Source organism: Cynoglossus semilaevis, chromosome 4 (assembly GCF_000523025.1).
Source record: "Cynoglossus semilaevis isolate Cse_v1.0 chromosome 4, Cse_v1.0, whole genome shotgun sequence".
In the NCBI taxonomy this organism is placed as follows: Eukaryota; Metazoa; Chordata; class Actinopteri; order Pleuronectiformes; family Cynoglossidae; genus Cynoglossus; species Cynoglossus semilaevis.
This window is the reverse complement of record NC_024310.1, coordinates 10,493,352-10,510,996: the sequence shown is the minus strand read 5'-3', so window position 1 is coordinate 10,510,996 and position 17,645 is coordinate 10,493,352. Positions and strand designations below refer to the sequence as shown.

The window sequence follows — 17,645 nt, the reverse complement described above, 5'->3', positions numbered from 1 at the left end:
AACTTCATTTACTCAGTTTGACGTGAGCCGTGTTTCACCTCAGACTCTGCTGTAACTCACGCGGTGAAAGGAACGAGGAAGATTTACTTCTGTTGCCACATGTTTTTCTGTGTGTGATCAAGGCTAGGTTTAATTACGTAAAACGTTTCCCTCCAATTAATAGGTTTAGATGAAGATAAATGCCTTGATATTAAACCACTGTCTTCACCCATTAACATGTCTGTATTTAGCAGATGCTACAGTACATAGAAGAACTGTTGAAAAGAGACAGGTATTTAGTAACGTTGGACATTTTAACTAGGTCAGAGACAAGTACAGAAGGAGAGATGTGCTAGGACACAAGGTGCTCTCTGAATAGCTGTGTCTTCAAGAGGTTTTTGAAAAGGGTCCTGTTCTGGTGATTCTCAGTAGCTCATTCCACCAGGGGGAACCATCCCTGAGAAGAGCCTGGATTATCTTGTACGCTAACATTAGCATTTGTTGCGTCCTTTACATCAGCGGTCCCCAACCTTTTTTGTACCAAGGACTGGTCGGAGAGTACTGGCCGGTACTGCTGTACAGTTACATTTTCTTACAATATTCTGTTAGTATCAGAGTCTGGACGCAGATTATTTTGAACTATTGCCCATCATCTTTGAATAAGGAAAGTAACTGAACATGACTGGATGCTCTTTGAGTGAAATATATTAGTAAAAATGAAATACATTTCCCATTGTGTCCCCCTGTGGCCTGGTAACAAATGACCCAAACGACCAGTACCAGTCCACGGGCCTGAGGTTGGGGACCCCTGTGTTAGACAATCATTCCTTGAGCATTACATTTATCAACACAAGGAAACAGACAGAACCCAAACGCAGCACGAGAGACAATTATATGTGGCAGAAAGATTATTCATCAAGTCTTAATAACCAAGATTTACTCACAGGAACCAGGAGAAGACAGGACCAGAGACGAAAAGACCACAAGGACACCAGGGACAAACAGTGACACAGTACTACCACAGACAGAGTGAGGGACAGAGGTATTTATACCCAGGGCAGCAGGTGAGACGAGTGAGACTGATGAACAGAGACTCAGTGGACACAGGTGAGAGTGATGACACTGATTAACCCAGAGACACCGACAGCCCAGACATGGAGACCATGAAGAAACCATCTTTATATTTAAGAAATTACATACAAGTACAAATGTTTAACAAAAAGAAAAGTAAAATAAATGAAAACCTGTGATAGAGGAAAACAGGATGGGGTTAAATGCAGCAATTTTGTATTTCTGTATTATATTTTAGTAAGTTGTTTTTCCATATTAGAAAAGGTAGTTTTGTAACAACATGTTCACAATAGCAATATTAGAAACAGTTAATTTTCAAAGAGTCTTTGTATAAGAGGCCACAAACGAATGTTTCCCAGCTGAAGCCGTTGTCCATCCCTGACCTTCGTACGTAGCACCAGTAAACCCACGTGGGCCTCACATGGAGCTGCTGGCAGGGATTTGAGTAATGAGATTTAATGATGAGGCCTTTGTTTTCTTTAGAGATATGAACCCTGTAAATCAGAGCTGTAAATGAGACACGTGTAAGCTTCGCTGCTGATGTAGTTGTAAAAAAAAAAAGAAAAAGAAGAGAATCCCAGGTCCTGGTTGTAGCCTGGAGCGTGAGTGATTCATCACGGAGCTGAACAGCTGACTGTGACAGGCTCATCTGTCCCAGAGGGGAGGGCGACAGGAGTCTGCCTGTCAGATACAGGACTTATGAGGTAAGGTGTGAAACAGAGACAGCAAACACAAATCACAATTCAACACATGATTACACACTATCAAACACCAAGCACCCAGGGAAGACTGCTGATATATGGAGCACGGTGCGACCGCTGCCGCCGCCGCCGCCTAATGCCAAGTTAAATTGTACCATCACTCCTGTGCTTTATGAGGGATTTAAAGCTAAAAAAAAAAACAACACCAGACCTCCGTGGTGGTCTGCTGGTCGCTGAACTCTGTCAGTGTCACATGACGAACGCAGTCACGTGCACAAATGCCAACAGTTGGTGGTGGAGAGCAGACGGCTGTCAGACGGCTGTCAGACGGCAGGTCCAGCTGTTTACAGAAGGGAGGCAGAGGGCAGCGGACGGTTCCTGCTCTGAAGGATTAAATCCCACTTCTTAGGCCTGGAAGGAGTCACGGGCTGATGAGTGGAGGCAGGTGGAAGACACACACAGAGAGAGGGTTGACTCTAAAAATACAAGAGTGGAAACGAGACAAAGAGACAGAAGTCTGTGGCTATTAGGAGGACTCCACAGTATCACGGTTTAGGAGTACTTTTGAAGTTTCGTATATGATTCCTTTCACATTCAAGGTTCATTTAGGCGACTGGTCAGTCTATAGAGTGATCGATGCATCCATCCATCCATCCATCCATCCATCCATCCATCTATCTTTGTGAATAAGTAGGACGTCTCTGCAAATGTTAAATATAAACACACTCTGTCAGTTGATCATTTAAAGGCAGCGTATTCAATAACAACCCCTCCTGCAGTACCTCTCATGTCCTCCAGGGATGGCACCACTGGTCTATTGAAAAAAGAAAACTGTAATGAAGTAAATGGGTTTAACCTCAAACTGCCTCAGAGTGAAAACCAAACTCACTATTTTCAGGTCACTAATAAAACACCTCATACATTCATGTCGTCTACCCACTGAATGAGGCCCTTCATTTGTTCTAGACGTCCCTTTTATACCAGTTTTATACCAATTCTCAGAATTATGCATTTCTATAACAACAAAAACGGGAACATAATCAGTCCCAGTCCGTTAAAGTTTTTCAGCTGTATTTGTTTTTTCCCTTTCTCTTCAGGTTTTTCTCATTATCCTTCCAGTTATCTCTTTCCTAATGGCTCGGCCAAAATACCTCTCCCATGATTAATTCAGATTATTCAATTACTGAGAAAGTTGCTAATAAATTATTTTTAAAAACTTGGTTTCCAGCCCTGATACATAAATGTGTGAAGTGTCAGAGCCACATGAAGAGGGTAAACACGTCGACTCACAATGGAGTTGGAGTGTTGACTTTGGGCGTGGCTGTTAGAATTCCTTGATGTTTGCTCTCGTGCCACCAACAGGTTGATGTATTTACTTTACTTTTTTTTGTTGAAGCCCTCGACTTCCTCCCCTCCGTTCAGGACTTCCCGGGCCAGGAAATGGGCAGAAAAGCTGGCAGACTTTTACAACTCTGAGAAAAAAACCTGCTGCAGCTCCTGATGGTCAACACACACAGACACACAGATTGGTGCGCAAAATCTGGGTATAATTCTGAAAAAGGTACAGACTAAAACGGACTAAATAAAGGTGTTAAAATTCCCATTAAATGTTAAAGAACGTTCTCGGCTCAGCTCTGGACTCTCACTGTTACTTTGACTCCACATATGTTTCCATACAGCACATACAGGCCCTATACAATAACAGGTGTGTACCACAGTCTGTTCAAGTCTCTGGACTATACTGTGTTGTTTCCTTTTTCTACACACACCCTGTGGACATTTCCCAGGGAGCACTGCATTGTTGTGCGGGGATTAAAATTCACCCAAGATTATATCTACTTTAGCACCGTGGAACAATGCAGAATGGTGGGTGGTGGAGGTGGAGGTGGAGGTCTCCCTGTCAGGGCCGTGTAAGACGGTCGCCCACCCATTCTGATAAGAGCTCCCGGCACGGCCCCCAGCCCAATTAGTGGCTGATCCATAAGAAAATGTCCGAACCTCAGAGTAAACCATCCACTCTGTGTGTGACCCACCAGGCACCAGGCACGTGGATGTGTGTGTGTGTGTGTGTGTGTGTCACACACAGTCAGCGCCAGAAGTGGCGGTCTGTCAGTCGGTCAGTCAGTCGGTCTGCCGGCCGGTCGGTCAGTCAGTCAGACAGTCAGTCGGTCTGTCAGTCGGTCGGTCAGTCAGTCAGTCAGTCAGTCAGTCTGCCAGTCGGTCTGTCGGTCGGTCAGTCAGTCAGTCAGTCAGTCAGTCAGTCTGCCAGTCGGTCTGTCGGTCGGTCAGTCCGTCGGTCTGCCGGCCGGTCGGTCAGTCAGTCAGACAGTCAGTCGGTCTGTCAGTCAGTCGGTCTGTCAGTCGGTCGGTCAGTCAGTCAGTCAGTCAGTCAGTCTGCCAGTCGGTCTGTCGGTCGGTCAGTCAGTCTGTCGGTCTGCCCACAGTGAACGATCCACTCGATGGATCCATGCCGCCCCAGGAGTGTGTTTAGTCTTTATTTATTTGCCCCGGGGGAAAACACTGTGTCACCCCAGTTTAATTTCATATTGTGCAATGAGATATGCTGCCCTCAGTAGTTTTCTTTTACAACATCTCAGAGAAACCCTCTGAGTCAGCAGCCCTGCAGCGCTGCAGAAGCGGCGAGAGCTTTTCCACCGTGCCGGCAGCAGCAGACAGGAGCAGCTCTGTGAATGGCTCTCACTGAGATCCACAGTAACAATGTGGCTCATTGATGAAAATCCCTCATTGTCTCTGCTCCCAGTCCCTGCAGAATCACCGCACAAAAGGGCGTTTGTCACGGTGCCCAGCCTTCAGTCTTTGTCAGAGGTCTTCCTCCCTAATGAGTCAAATTTACTCCTGAAAAGGTGGAATGTGTAGGAGGCCTTCTAAATGTTATGGTAACACGCTGTAACTTTATTACCAGCTCAACCTGTTTTCCCAACTTTCAGATTGGAGGCACGGATCATCTGATAACCAAACAAAAGAGTGAAACGTAAGAAATGACAAAAAGATGTTTCCTTTTTTGCAGCAGCAGTCACTTCCTTGTATTTATACCTCACTGTTTAAAAATCTATGTTTTTTTATATTATTTTTCAAAATATTTGATACAGAATGTTTTTTGAATTGAATAATTAAAATAAGAAAACAGATGGAAAATGTTAAAATGTTGTTCGCTCAAAAGAAATTTCAAGTCAAGCCAGTTTTGTGGTCACAGGATCGTAGAGAAGGTCGTACGAAAAATCCTGGACCTGTTGTCAAACTTCCATCGCTCAGCTGGCCTTGAAAAAAAAAAAATATTTAGGTTGACGAAGGTGAGTTTTTGATAGACATGCATTGATTGGAATTTTTGGCCAGTTCCGATTTCCAATTTTCTGGTGAGTGAGATCATTTATGACCAATTTCTATTTTTTTCAAATGACAGCATATAAAAAGGAAATATGTTCAGTTCAGCAACTTTTAAATTAAAGTGCTAAGAATGCGATACTAAATGAACGTTGCCCTTTATGGTTGACCCTACTGTTATATATTGTAAATAAGAGCTCACAGTGTTCTTCGCTCAATGAAAAATACTTAAAAACACAAGCACAAAATGGTCGGTTGCAAAACCGGAAATATGTGAGCGAACGTTTTTTGTCTTACTCTTCTGTCAAAACATTTACGAAATAGAATCTATTCTCCTTTTTTCAACGTACATGTAATTTTAACATTTATCCATTTAGTTAACAGACGCTTTTATCCAAACGACTTCCAAGAGGAGGAATAACAATCACACTCCAACATGTTTGTAAGATATCCTTCAAATTCTTTGCGTCTAGGTTAGCTAGTTTAGATGTTATTACGCATCCACTGTTCTTTTTTCTACTTTCCGCTGAAGTGCTTTTGCGCCTTCAGGGAAGGCACGTCTCGTACTTTAACGTTAAGGTAAAAGACAACGTTGACGTGACATGAACTGGTTCATTCCCGTTCTCCATGGCCTCAGCTGCAGGTGCCCTGAAGCCTGAAGTCTCACACACTTCACAGCTAGGAGAGCGAGAGCGAGAGTCATGTGACAACATTTTTGTTTTACCGCTCCAAATTCTCCCACCCTCTGCACAGTTTCATTATTTCCAAGCCCATGAGCGCAAACAATTTGTCTGTTCAGCTCAGTGAACAGGGGCCTTTGATGTGAGCTCCCTGGAGCTGGGCTCGTGTTCATTAGCTAACAGTCAGTTGTTCTGAGGAGGAACCCAGGAGGGTGAGTGGGAACGCTAAATAGATGTGGTCACCTTTGTTTTACCGCCATCTAAAGTCAAGGCTAGCAACAACCAAACAAAATACAGCTGACGATGGCAGAGGGGGTGGAAAAAAAAAACAGGCATTTTTACGGGGATATTTTCTTAAGGTTGAAGTTAGCTTCTCAAAGCTAACATCGTTGGGTGGTGTCTTTAAAGAATTGTTGAAAGGGACTGCTGCTGGTTTATGAGGCAACAAAAAGCCAACAGGTTTGCTGACAGATTCATTAAGTGTGAAAAAATGCTCCCTGTAGCCATCTGCCGAAAACCGTCGAAGGAAGAAAGAGCGGTAACCCAAGCCCACCAACACGGTCTTATTTACCCACAACGCCTGCACAAACATGCAGAGGGCAGCAGTGATAGATTAGGCCCAGGTTATCCACCCAGGCTTTACGGTGATAACTGAGTGACCGCTCTTGGGCTGGGAGGACGTGGATTCAAGAGTGATGAAAGTGAAGTCGTGGACAGGGAGATTTCTGCCAACATACCTCAGGGTATTAGGTATCTGGTTTCTCCTCCAGCTCTTAATCTGGACCAGAGGGGGCGACTGTTCCTGCGTAAAACAACAAATATTGATCGTATAGGTGTCACCTCCAGAGCCAGGTTAACGCCAGGAATTAAGCACAGGCACTTAAGATCAGGAGGGCCGGGATTAGGAATAGAAACCGAAAACACTTTGCGAATGTTTTGAGGGCATCGCTTTAGTTTGAGAAGTTCAGGAGATGAGTCTTAATCTGAGAGGTCTGACGGGTGATGTTCCAGGGCTCTGGGTGGTCAGTGAACGCCCCGAGAGCCTGGGTGAAGGCTGGTGATGAAGAGGGTGCTGAGTTGGAGAGGATGGAGAGTTGTGTGAAATGCACCATTTAGTCACTATCACAGGTGTGGACAGTGAAGGTGACAGAGATGGATGGTCGCCGGCTAAAATTACTTCACCTCAGAAGAGAGAGGGAAAAAAACATCTCTCTGTCCTTTTAGGGAGGGAATTCTTCGTCTTGTTTATTACCAGGAATTGTTTATTACTAGTGAATCTTTTGCACGTCTGACCTTCTGATTCGCTCATCTCGATGTTTTCGAATTAAGGACAATATTTACTTTGGTAAAGTTGATGGAAAATCCCAATAGTTGACCAATTCATTAAATCATTAATTCATACATTCATCTACTGCTTAATATGGTTCCTTAGTGTAGCAGTTAATGTGCCTCATACACATCTGCCTTACAGGCTGAAGGTCCTGGGTTCGAGCCCCAGAGGAGCGGCCTGTTGCAGCAGCTCTGTTGTCAACTCAACAGTTTCCCCAGAGTGTGATCAATAAAGTTCAAATTATTAATATTAATAATAATAACTTACTTTATCAAGATCTTTTTCACCATGTTGAAAGTTGACTGAGAGCAAAGTGCTTCAGCTATGACAGTGTTTCCCAAACTTTCTTTCTGGGGACCCAAGTCACAAACCTTCGCGACCCAAACCAATAGACATTATTCGTAAACTCCTGGGAAACATGATGCAAGATGACCCCAAAATAAATATCTTGCGACCCACCTGAGGGTCGCGACCCAGTCTTTGGGAAACAATGAGCTATGACATAAGAAACAACAAAGAAAATCCACAATGCTGTTAGTTTGTAATTTCATTCATTTTTTCCCTCTCTCCACCTTGTTGTTGCTTATTTTCTCAGAATTACTGAGTCCTGCAGTCAGTTTTTTCGCTGACATCCACAGAAATGTTGATTACGTCCTGGAAAGTTGTCAGAGCATCAGTGGGCCACCGTGCGAGCTGCACTCGTTTAAAGCTAATTCACAGTTCATCTCCACTGTGAACCAGCTTTAGGAAACCAGAGAAGACAGAAACAGGAGCTCTTACCCAAAGAAAAGTCTTCTGTTGATCAGAGACTTGGAGAAAAACCAAACACTTTTCCTCTACATGTCCCTCGTGGACTAACCTCTTTCACAGTGATACGTTGGTATAAAGCACTGGGACGGCTTTTACTTGTGTTTTTGCTGAGATAATATTGGAGGGATTATCTGCACTGGTAGTGAATCTGCAGGAGGACTTGTGTTGGCGTACAGTACCGGCTATGTGCTGGCAGAACAGAGTTCTAGGAGAGGTTCCCAAACTCCAAATTTTCATGCCAAGGACCCCCCAACTGCATAACTTCTGGCTGGCACCCCCCTTTGCAAAATCAGAGACAGAGACAATGCTCCAAAATATGTAAAAAAAGGAATGTATTTTCTTCCATATATTCAATAATTGAAGAAAAACTATGAGCGTGTTGTCAACGATCTTGCGACCCACCTGAGGGTCGCGACCACAAAATCACCAGCAGGTCTACACAGATTATGACGCATCATGGCGAGGTTGCAGCTGTGACATGAGGTGTCTTCAATTGTCTGAGGCCCCCTACCGTCCCCCGCTACAAAACACACTGTTCTTGGTGACCTCAGGATCATTAAGTTCCAGATAGTGTTTGGTTTACAGATCTTTGCTACAACACAGTGGACAAACACGCAGCCAGCAGCGACCTCAACTGACCTCCAGCAGGGGGCGGGGGGTTGTACAGAGAAGAGCGACGCTTATTAAAACCAGTTCAGTTCCGTGTGAAAACAGAACCCCGGGACACACTGGAGTGCAATTATGATGCTCTTTTATTGCAAACAATGGAACAAAAATACAAGCTACTGCAATTCATCTGGATTCCTGTGTGACTCCCAATTTCTCAAAGATGAAAAAAATGACAACAAAATACAAAACAGTTGGTCAGAAACTCTGGAGAACAAATACAAAAAAAAACTGCAGTCAAAACAGGTTTGTCCTCTACGCAGTCAGAAGAGAGGATGCTCTTATAATAAACTAATACTCTGTGAATGTGACAGACCACATACCAAAAAAATAATTATTTTCCTCGATAATATTAATAATAATACAAAAAAACAGCCAGCTTATATACAAGACGATACTATTTCCTTTGAATCTGGCGTTCCTCAGCTCCCAGTGAAACTCAAACTTCAAATGTCTCAGTAACCGACTTGTTACACGTGTCCTTTCAAAGTGTATAAGGCATGACCACGAACCTCTTGTCTGTTCCCATCTTAAATATCAAGGTGGAAGACATAATAAAGTATGGGTCAATTCTCTTTTATATTAAACCATGTAAATCCTTTCAACGTTTCTGTGCATTGCTCGTCCCTTCTTAAGGCACAGACTATTCAGTAGGGGAGTCAGAACAAACTGTACATCAACATACACGACTGAGCAACAACAACAAAAGAAAATCTTAGATCACCACTAGCTTTTTGGTTTACAGAATGTTCCATGTCCATTCGTCTACTTTCAGTCTCTCGTTTCAGTCCTAAATCGTTCATAAGACTTGGACGTAGGCGTCTGCAGCCCTCGGTCAAAGCCTGGACAAAGGATGGAAAGTGAGCGGCTGGTTATAGAAAAAAACTTCATACAGAGTTACTAATAAACTAGCGGAGCACTTTGAATCTTTTTTTTTTAACTCGAGGACTATCGCTGCAGCCTGACACTAACATCCATTTCTTACGCAGGATTTACAAAGTGAAGAGAAAACGTGTCAACCAACACAAAACCTCTTCCACTTTAAATGAACATACATTTGTTGACTTTCCACTATGACTTTTTCTTGACCTTTTGACCTCTCCTGAGTCTCAGCATTGTAGAAATGATATTGCCAGTACAGATTGCAGATATTCTTTGTTGAATACTGCATGCATATTCATCGTGTTATACAAAGTGAATTGGAAAATAATCAGCAATTGATGAAACAAACCTAATGGTAGCCTGAGACCTTTACACTGTATGTGAAGGCAGGGGGGGGGGGGGGGGGGCAGATAACTCCTACTAATACTAAGCTATTAGCATTATGTACAAGCATATCAACAAAAACTGATGTGACATTAGGAGTGTAGTAGGCAGCAAAATGTTCAAAGAAAAAAGAAAACACTAAACATTCATCACCTCATTTTGTAAAAGAAAAAAATGGTGTTCACACATGAAAAGAAACAAATAAAAAAATTTCAGATTTTAGCCAGTTTATAAAACGTGTACAGGCGGACACACGATGTGCTATTTTCTGTATCAATCCAAGTTTAAGCACTTTTCGTTGCCAAGTGCAATGAGTAAAAAAGAGTTAATTAAAAAGTCAAAGGTTTAGACTGAGGGCTGCACTTCCAATGTGGGCAGCGATGGCAGATGTGTGGCAACTGTGTGTGTGTGTCTCTGTGTGTGTGTGTGTGGTGATGAGTGAGAGCGAGCTGAAAAGATTAAAGTAGTTTCTTCTCAGACATCTGGACCTTCCACCAAAGCCCTGGCAGAAAAACCAAGGGTGGAGAAGGGTTAAAAAAAAAAAAAAACACTCAGAGAAAGTGTGCACCCACAGTCTATAAAACCCCAATAAGAAAGAAGGAGACCTCAAAAATACACCCATCCCCCGTCCTGAGCTCACTCTGACACACACACATATATTTAGTTTCTACTTCTAGCAACAAACACTCTGATTGATTAAACGGAGATGTTTCCAAAAAAGGCCACGCTTTTGCTTTAATGTGAGGATTTACAGAGGCCACTTTGATCCGCGGATCCGTCCTGAGGAAACACAAAAGAAGCGCTAACTGGAGAAGTGCAAGGTCAAATCAAGCCGTGAGAGATGAGATCACCGCTGATGTCACCTCTTTTGTTTCTTGTCACTAGGTTCGCCGTACGAAAAGGAAAAATAAATATATATAAAGTGTGTATAAATCTCCAAGGGAGCCGTTATGGGGAGAGTTCCAACCTAGATGTTCTGAACCTTTTTTTTTTCGTTCCCTCTTGTGGATCAAGTTTCTAGTTTCCACAAATGGTGCTGTATATCCTCAGAGAAGCTGCCGAGGAGCCAAACCTCAACATTTAAGTCTGTTCTGTGATCACTAATGATGTCAGACCCTCACAGTGTTTCCAATGTGTTCCGATCATTCTATAAACACACACAAAGTCGGACTGAAAGTTCAGTAGATCCTCTAGTCAAAAGAAGAAAAAAAAAATAAGTTAAAAATTTCTCTGCTTATTTGCTTTAATAAATCGTGACTGCGGTGCGTCAGGCGAGGAGAAGTGAAACTGTTGGTGGTTCCTGGAGCCACATAATGTGAGATGATGACAGCTGTTGTAGTCACATCTGGTATTTATAACACACTGCTTTGATCCTGTGCTTAAATAAAAGAACAATAATGGCCAATTGGTGTTCATCCTGCAGACAGAAACTGCAGGAGGAGGAGGAGGGGAAATGGAGAAGGCAGTGATGTAGCCAGTTATCATTGCTAAGTGAAGCGGGCCAACACCCAGCTGGTCTTCTCTGATGTTTGCTGACTAAGTCAATAACAGTTCTGTGCTAGATCATGACTGCGTTGGTACTTTTTTACTGATTGAAGTGAATTTTGTTGCTTCTCATGCTATATATATTTTTTTTTTCTACAGTTGCAATTTTACCGTGTTCACAAAATCTGCTTATGTACCTGCTGGTACGAACAGGCTGCTGTTCTGGACTGATTCAGCTTCATAACCTCCATAACCACCGCAGCTACATCTGCTCATTTGATGTTGAGTTGAGTCGTTTGACGAGACCGCAGCTACATCTGCTCATTTGATGTCTATGAGTTGTTTGACGAAAGGTCACATGACATCGAGGCTACTGCTCACGCTTCTTCGCAATGGATTTCAACTCACACATTTGGATTCATCACTTTGGACGTCTTACAGATGTGTCTGTGTTGGACAGGGCGCAGCGTTTGACAAGACAAGAAAAGAGAATATTGTTGGTGAAATCATGAAGTATTTCAGTTTTTCCCTCCAATACTAAACAGCCTGCTAGTCGTGCTGTCAATTGTATATATTGATTTATGACTGTTTTATATTTTAACAAATTCTTTATCAGCAGTTGATGAAATGAAGAAGGATCGGCCTTGTTTAACTTAACAATGATCAATCACCGGGGAGACGCTACACACCTCACTCTTGCTAACATTCTGCCTTTGCGCAGCAAAATCATTGATCATTTTGTAGCAGGAAATCAAATTCCAGACATTATGTTTTATCATGACATTAAGAAACAGTATCTCTTGAAGGAAATAAATTAAGTTGATCTGTCTTTGTCATCTTTGCAACTAACTAAAAGAGTTCTCCAACCACGGGGTCCCGGACCGATACCAGGCCGTGGGCCATTGGGACCCGGGCTGCAAAGAAAAGGATAAAGTTGTTAATTATTTTATTTATATTTTTTCTATCTTGTAGGTATTTATTTCAAATTGCCAATTCCTCACAGCTGTCAATCCTGTCTGCAATTCATCCTCTCCCTGGATCTGCTTCATTGTCACATAATATTAAAACAAATTAATTATGTACTTATTATACACCTATAATGTGTATTGCACTGCAGTGTAAAAACTATAGTGTAAAACTGGTTGGTGGCACAACCAAGGTTGGAGACTGCTGATCTAAAGTAACTTTTTCTTGTAACATATAATTCCAGAATCGATCCTTTTTGCCTTCTCTCAATTAAACACCTGCAGAAATCTCCCATCATGTTCTGGTGACTCTCTCTTTTGAATGCTGGCCTCATCTTAAACCAAGTTCATGCAATATTATTTGATTTAATACACCGTTGCTGCTATAATATTCAGCTTTAAGACGACATCGGCCCTCTTGAACTGCCACAGCGTGTGGCAGAGGGGGCTGGGGGCGCAGGACGTGGTCAGACGGGATATAAATACTCCATTAACAAGGGCCTGAACACCTGACCTGTTAAAGACAGGTGGGAAAAAAACAAGCAGAGTACAAAACCTCATTCATAACAAATGGAACTGAATAACAGAGGGTCCGCAGCCTAAACCATCCAGCATGTTTGTAGCTTCTCCAGAAGCCACGTTAGTGTTGTCCAAATCAAGGCAGAGCAGAACTGTTCAGGAAGCTCATGGCAAAACTGAGCTGAGAAATTTCATTCATCCTTTGAAGTGAAACGTCAAAACTAATATTATATTTTTTTTTTCCATCTGCCGCTTGTTAAATTATTCGTAGTCAAACGTCTGTTGTTGTCTTTTTCCCCCTCACACGTACCACTCCCTGCGTGAGATTACAGATCCGTCCATATGGGACACATAGTCGCTGTCTGTACCATTGTCATAGCAGTCCTCCGGTAAGTAGGGGGAGCCGTTGTTCACTATGGGGCTGTGCACCGGGGGCCCACAAGGATGCATGTTTTGAATGTTGTAGTGATCAGGGTAGTAGTTTGCTTCCTTGAGACCCCGGTGGACGTCGCCCTTGTCGGCCCAGTCGTCTCGGTCCTTGCGCTCTGGGGTGTAGTCAGGGTAAATGATATCTCCGCCCAGCTTTGGTTTGAGATCCTGGCTGCCTTTGCTGGTTTTGTCACCGTACACCTCCTGCAGCTCGTGTGGCTGCAGCACATCCAGCTGGGACTCCTTCTGCATGTCGGACGGTCCCAGGTACTGTTTGGTGTAGTAGTCGCCCCTGAAGGTTCTGCGCTGTCGCATGTAACAGACTCCGCCCAGGATGAGCAAGAGAATCAGGAACAAAATCCCGCCCACGACACCCCCGACTATAGTGCCCAAGGTGTTATCAGAGAAGGGGGCCCGGGTCGGGGACGTGAACAGGGCTTTACGCTGGTCTGCGGCAGTGACGACTCCGGAGGTGCGGCGGAGGACGGGTGCAGTAGTGCTGGGCGCTGCGGTGGTGGGGGGAGGATCTGAGGAGGGAGCATGTGATGAACAGATTAGAATCAGAAATGAGTGGAATGACAATTTATCAACTATGGAGAAGAAAGGCTGCATTTAATACTTGGAACCAACTGACAAAAGGACGTATATGTGGTTTCAAAAAGTAGCAAAGAGTAGGACATGGTTCTCCTGAGACCACAGAGGATGTAAAAAAAGCTGTGTCACTGAGCAAAGAGTGGGAAATAAAAAAAAGAGAGAAAGAGAACAAATAGACAGTCATGAACATCTGAGTGAGTGCAATTAGCCTTCCCCACTTCCTAACCCTTCCGTGGATTAGTCATGTGAGAAGATGGAACACTCTGATCGATGTGAGGTTCCACCACCTGATTTGTTCTCCTGTGACCGGCTCTGGTGATGGCAGCCAGAGCCAGAGAAAAGGAGAGCAGAGCCACGAGGAGCTCAAGGTCGAAATAATTGTCTCCATTCTGACCTCTTGTCTCTGAGACTAAGAGCAGCCTGATACTAGTTAATATCTCTGAATAAATCCTTTGAAGGTTTGATACGTGGTGCAGTAGGTATTTTATTAAATGAAAAAGAAATTAAATAGTAAGGAAACAAAAAGTATATGGTGATACGTTTATCTGCAGGGATGTTGCCCTGCTCTTGAATTTTCTCTTTTTTCTTTGATTTTAAAGTGGACAGGACAAATGTAAAGTGGTAAAAAAAAGACCTTTTAAATGGCAATAACGTAACTCAAAGGATGCTAGTTGCTTATTAAAACCGTAAAGAAGAGAGACGTGGTTGGAGGAGAAAGATTCGCTTACAACCAAACCTCAAAGGAAACACACTTTAATTAGGTTATAAATCTCTCAGTGAAACTTTTTTAAGCACTTCAGAAAGTAATTTCAAGTTTATCTGAAATAAAACGTAGCTTTAAAGTTGATTAGATAAACAGGGTGTAGACAAGTTAGCAACACTGTCAGGACTGACCAGCTCCAGAGGTCAGTGGGTGTTTGTGTTTGTCATGAGAGGAAGTCAGTTAGAGTTCTAACAGAATTACAGTGACAGGGTACTATTTTTAGGGAGTCTAGTTCAAGTTTAAGGCTAATTTGAAGAACTGGTCCAACACTGGTTAGCCATCACTAAATACAGATGAGGCTGCTAACATTCAATGATCATGTTGTGCATTAATTGTACTACTGGAATATGGTAACTAGGTTACTTTTGAAGACCTACATAAATGTAGGTGTGGTGCAGCCTGAAGGGCGAAAACCTGTGACGTTTTGTCGGATGTAGGTGTGGTGCAGCCTGAAGGGCGTGGACAAAAAACTGTGACGTTTTGTCGTCCATTTATAAGATGATATGAAAAGTGCAGAAATGACCTGGCAACAGCTGCATCTCCCACAACATAGTTGACCTTGGAGTCAAGGTCATCAACACAGGCTTTTCGACCTTTTTCCCCCCATTCCTCAATCTCGAGGAAAACGATTTGAACACTCTCTAAAAGTGAGGTTAAGCAACTGTAACGCTTTTGCTACTGGTAACAGAACCACAGCGTGCTCTGTGCAGCCGTTCAGCCTGAACACTGACAGAAATCTGACTCAATCTCACACTCATTATTCTTCAATCTGTAGCTACTTACCAAATCACTGTTGGCATCACATTCAGAAATGTCTAATTTATGTGCTTACTAATCAACGCCAGTCAAGCAGCAGTCACAGAAGTCAGTCCAAAAGAGGGAACACGACTTGGGGGAGAGAGGGAGGACAGAGAAGGGGGAGCTAGTGTCACACAGCTCTTGTTGATTTTAGTGTAAAAAAAACTCGCTGTCCTTATGTGCCTGGTCCGAATGATGAGATAAAAAGGGAATCTTACAAACATCTCTTCAGTACACAGTGTTGGTGTCCTTGGAACAATACTAGAGAATGTTCTTAATGTAGTATTAGTTAGTGCAGGTATTAATAAAGAGTACTTGTTCTAATAATAACCATGGCTAACTGTGTGGGGGTTTATATGATCAGAGCAGGGGAGAGGATGACAAAAAAGGACAGAACATTTCAAACTCATGAGGTTTATGAGCATCTGCAACCATGTAGCTGATCATCTGGGAGGAAAGAAGCCAAAACCACAGAGCTGCAGAGACAACTGGGAATGTGAAACAGTCTCAGTAAACCAAGCAAGGGTTGGGGGGGGGCGGGGGGAGAGAACTGAGCTCAACCTGGCCATCACCACAGGGGAAGGAGACAGAGGGCTGCATGCCCAAGTCTTAATATTTGACAAGAGAAGTAACAAAGAGCCAATGCTCCGGCTACGTTCGTCCTGGACAGGATGTCAGCTGTGCTTTCGATTGGAGCAGAGCTCCAAACCAGGCCTGTACACATACGAACCCTGACAGGCTTTGTTTAGGGCTTCTCTAGCTTGTTCCCTGACAGTGAGAATAAAAAAAAAACAAGACCGTGAGTGTTAGCAGAATTGAACGTCCAAGAGCAGCAGTTGCTTTGTTTGGAATAGGACTTGAAGGAGCAGCCGACATGTGAGAGAAGCCAAGTTTGGAGGATTCACACCCTGAATTCGAAGTGATGAACTCAAGCAGCAGACCAGGAGGTGACAGAGGAAGTAGTTTGTTTTCGGATATAAATAAATAGATATAGAGACAGGAAAACATTAACGTCCTAAATACAGTGTCATCCCTTGGATTTATATGAAAACGGACAATATGAATAAGTCGATACAACACTACTGCAATACAGTTTTAAACTCAATACAAGAATAAAATTGCTAAGCAAAATAATCAATAAACCTCCAATCTTAAAATTAAAAAAAAAAAGAGTTGCCAAAAAGTGAAACCTGAAACACAAAGTAAAAAGGCTAGATGGGTGCAAACTTTAAAATCCTGTGTTGCCAGAACCACAGCATGTTTGGTATTGATACCCTTTATCTGCACTCTGTGGTCTGCTCTTTCCAGGAGTGTGTGAAAGTTGATCTGGGCAGGGACGTTGGTACTACGGGCTTTTCTCTGTTAGAAATGTGGTCTGTTTGTACAGGGAGTATAGTTTTACATCAGGAAGCCAAGGTGAATGTTTCAAAGCCTTAGTAATCTTAATTATTAATGATAATTTATCAAGCGAATGGAAGAGTTCAGGTCGTAACTTACCGTGCACCCACACGTTTACCGTCTGACTGCTGAGGCCGACGTCGTTTATCACTTCGCAGCGATAAACTCCAGAGTCATTGTGCTCCAGCGGACGCGTAAAAGCCAAAGTGTTGTTTGAGATCTGGACACCTTCAGGCATTAATCCGTCCAACCTTTGCAAAAGAGGCAGAACGTTACAAAAATGTCAGTACTTTAGTAAACAAAAAAGCTCATTCTTGTTTTTATAATATCCATTTCCAAAGCTGATGCTTTAAAATGTGAATCCAATATGACCGTTTGAGCAAATAAGGCTACGTTCTTTGATTTCCTCTATACAGTACGAACAACAGAAAACGTTTCACTAAAAATACTCTGGTGGGAAACTGCAACATGAGGTTGATTTTTAAAAATGGCACTAGAATTAAGACACAAATTGAAGTCAACACTATAATGTATATGGACATATCAGAATGTAACAGTTTGTATAATTCTACAGGAAACCTGGTTTGACTTCTTTGAATTTTCAGTTTCGACACATTGACATTTCACTGCTCTTTTCAAAGGTCACAAGAGGCAAAAAAGGTCATTTGAGTTGCACCATGAAGACAACAATCATTGTATTCATTCTTTAGTTCGTACCATATAAACATCACAGCTGTGGTTTTTTTTTTGTTTTGTTTTGTTTTTACTCGGGCTGCAGAAACTATTAAACGATCACATGACCATGGTAATTTAAACCGACTGTATTTTCGTCAGTAAAGGGAAAATTCT

At 42.7% G+C, this 17,645-nt stretch overlaps 1 protein-coding gene and 1 long non-coding RNA gene across 3 annotated transcripts in view; one reads left to right on the top strand and one right to left on the bottom strand.

Annotated features, from left to right (window-relative positions):
- Positions 1–12,333: 12,333 nt before the first annotated feature.
- nectin3a (nectin cell adhesion molecule 3a) overlaps positions 12,334–17,645 on the bottom strand; it is a 31,606-nt gene continuing 26,294 nt past the window's right edge. For both annotated transcript variants that reach the window (XM_017032206.2, XM_008309090.3), the window contains exons 5-6: positions 16,896–17,047; positions 12,334–13,770 (exon numbers count right to left, since the gene is read on the bottom strand). In XM_017032206.2, coding sequence (XP_016887695.1) covers positions 13,115–13,770; positions 16,896–17,047 — 808 coding nt within the window. In that variant the 3' untranslated portion in view covers positions 12,334–13,114. The remainder of the gene's footprint in view (positions 13,771–16,895; positions 17,048–17,645) is intronic.
- On the top strand, positions 13,777–16,190 carry LOC112486916 (uncharacterized). The gene is made up of 2 exons (XR_003049494.1): positions 13,777–14,987; positions 15,038–16,190. It is a non-coding gene; the product is annotated as an uncharacterized LOC112486916 (long non-coding RNA).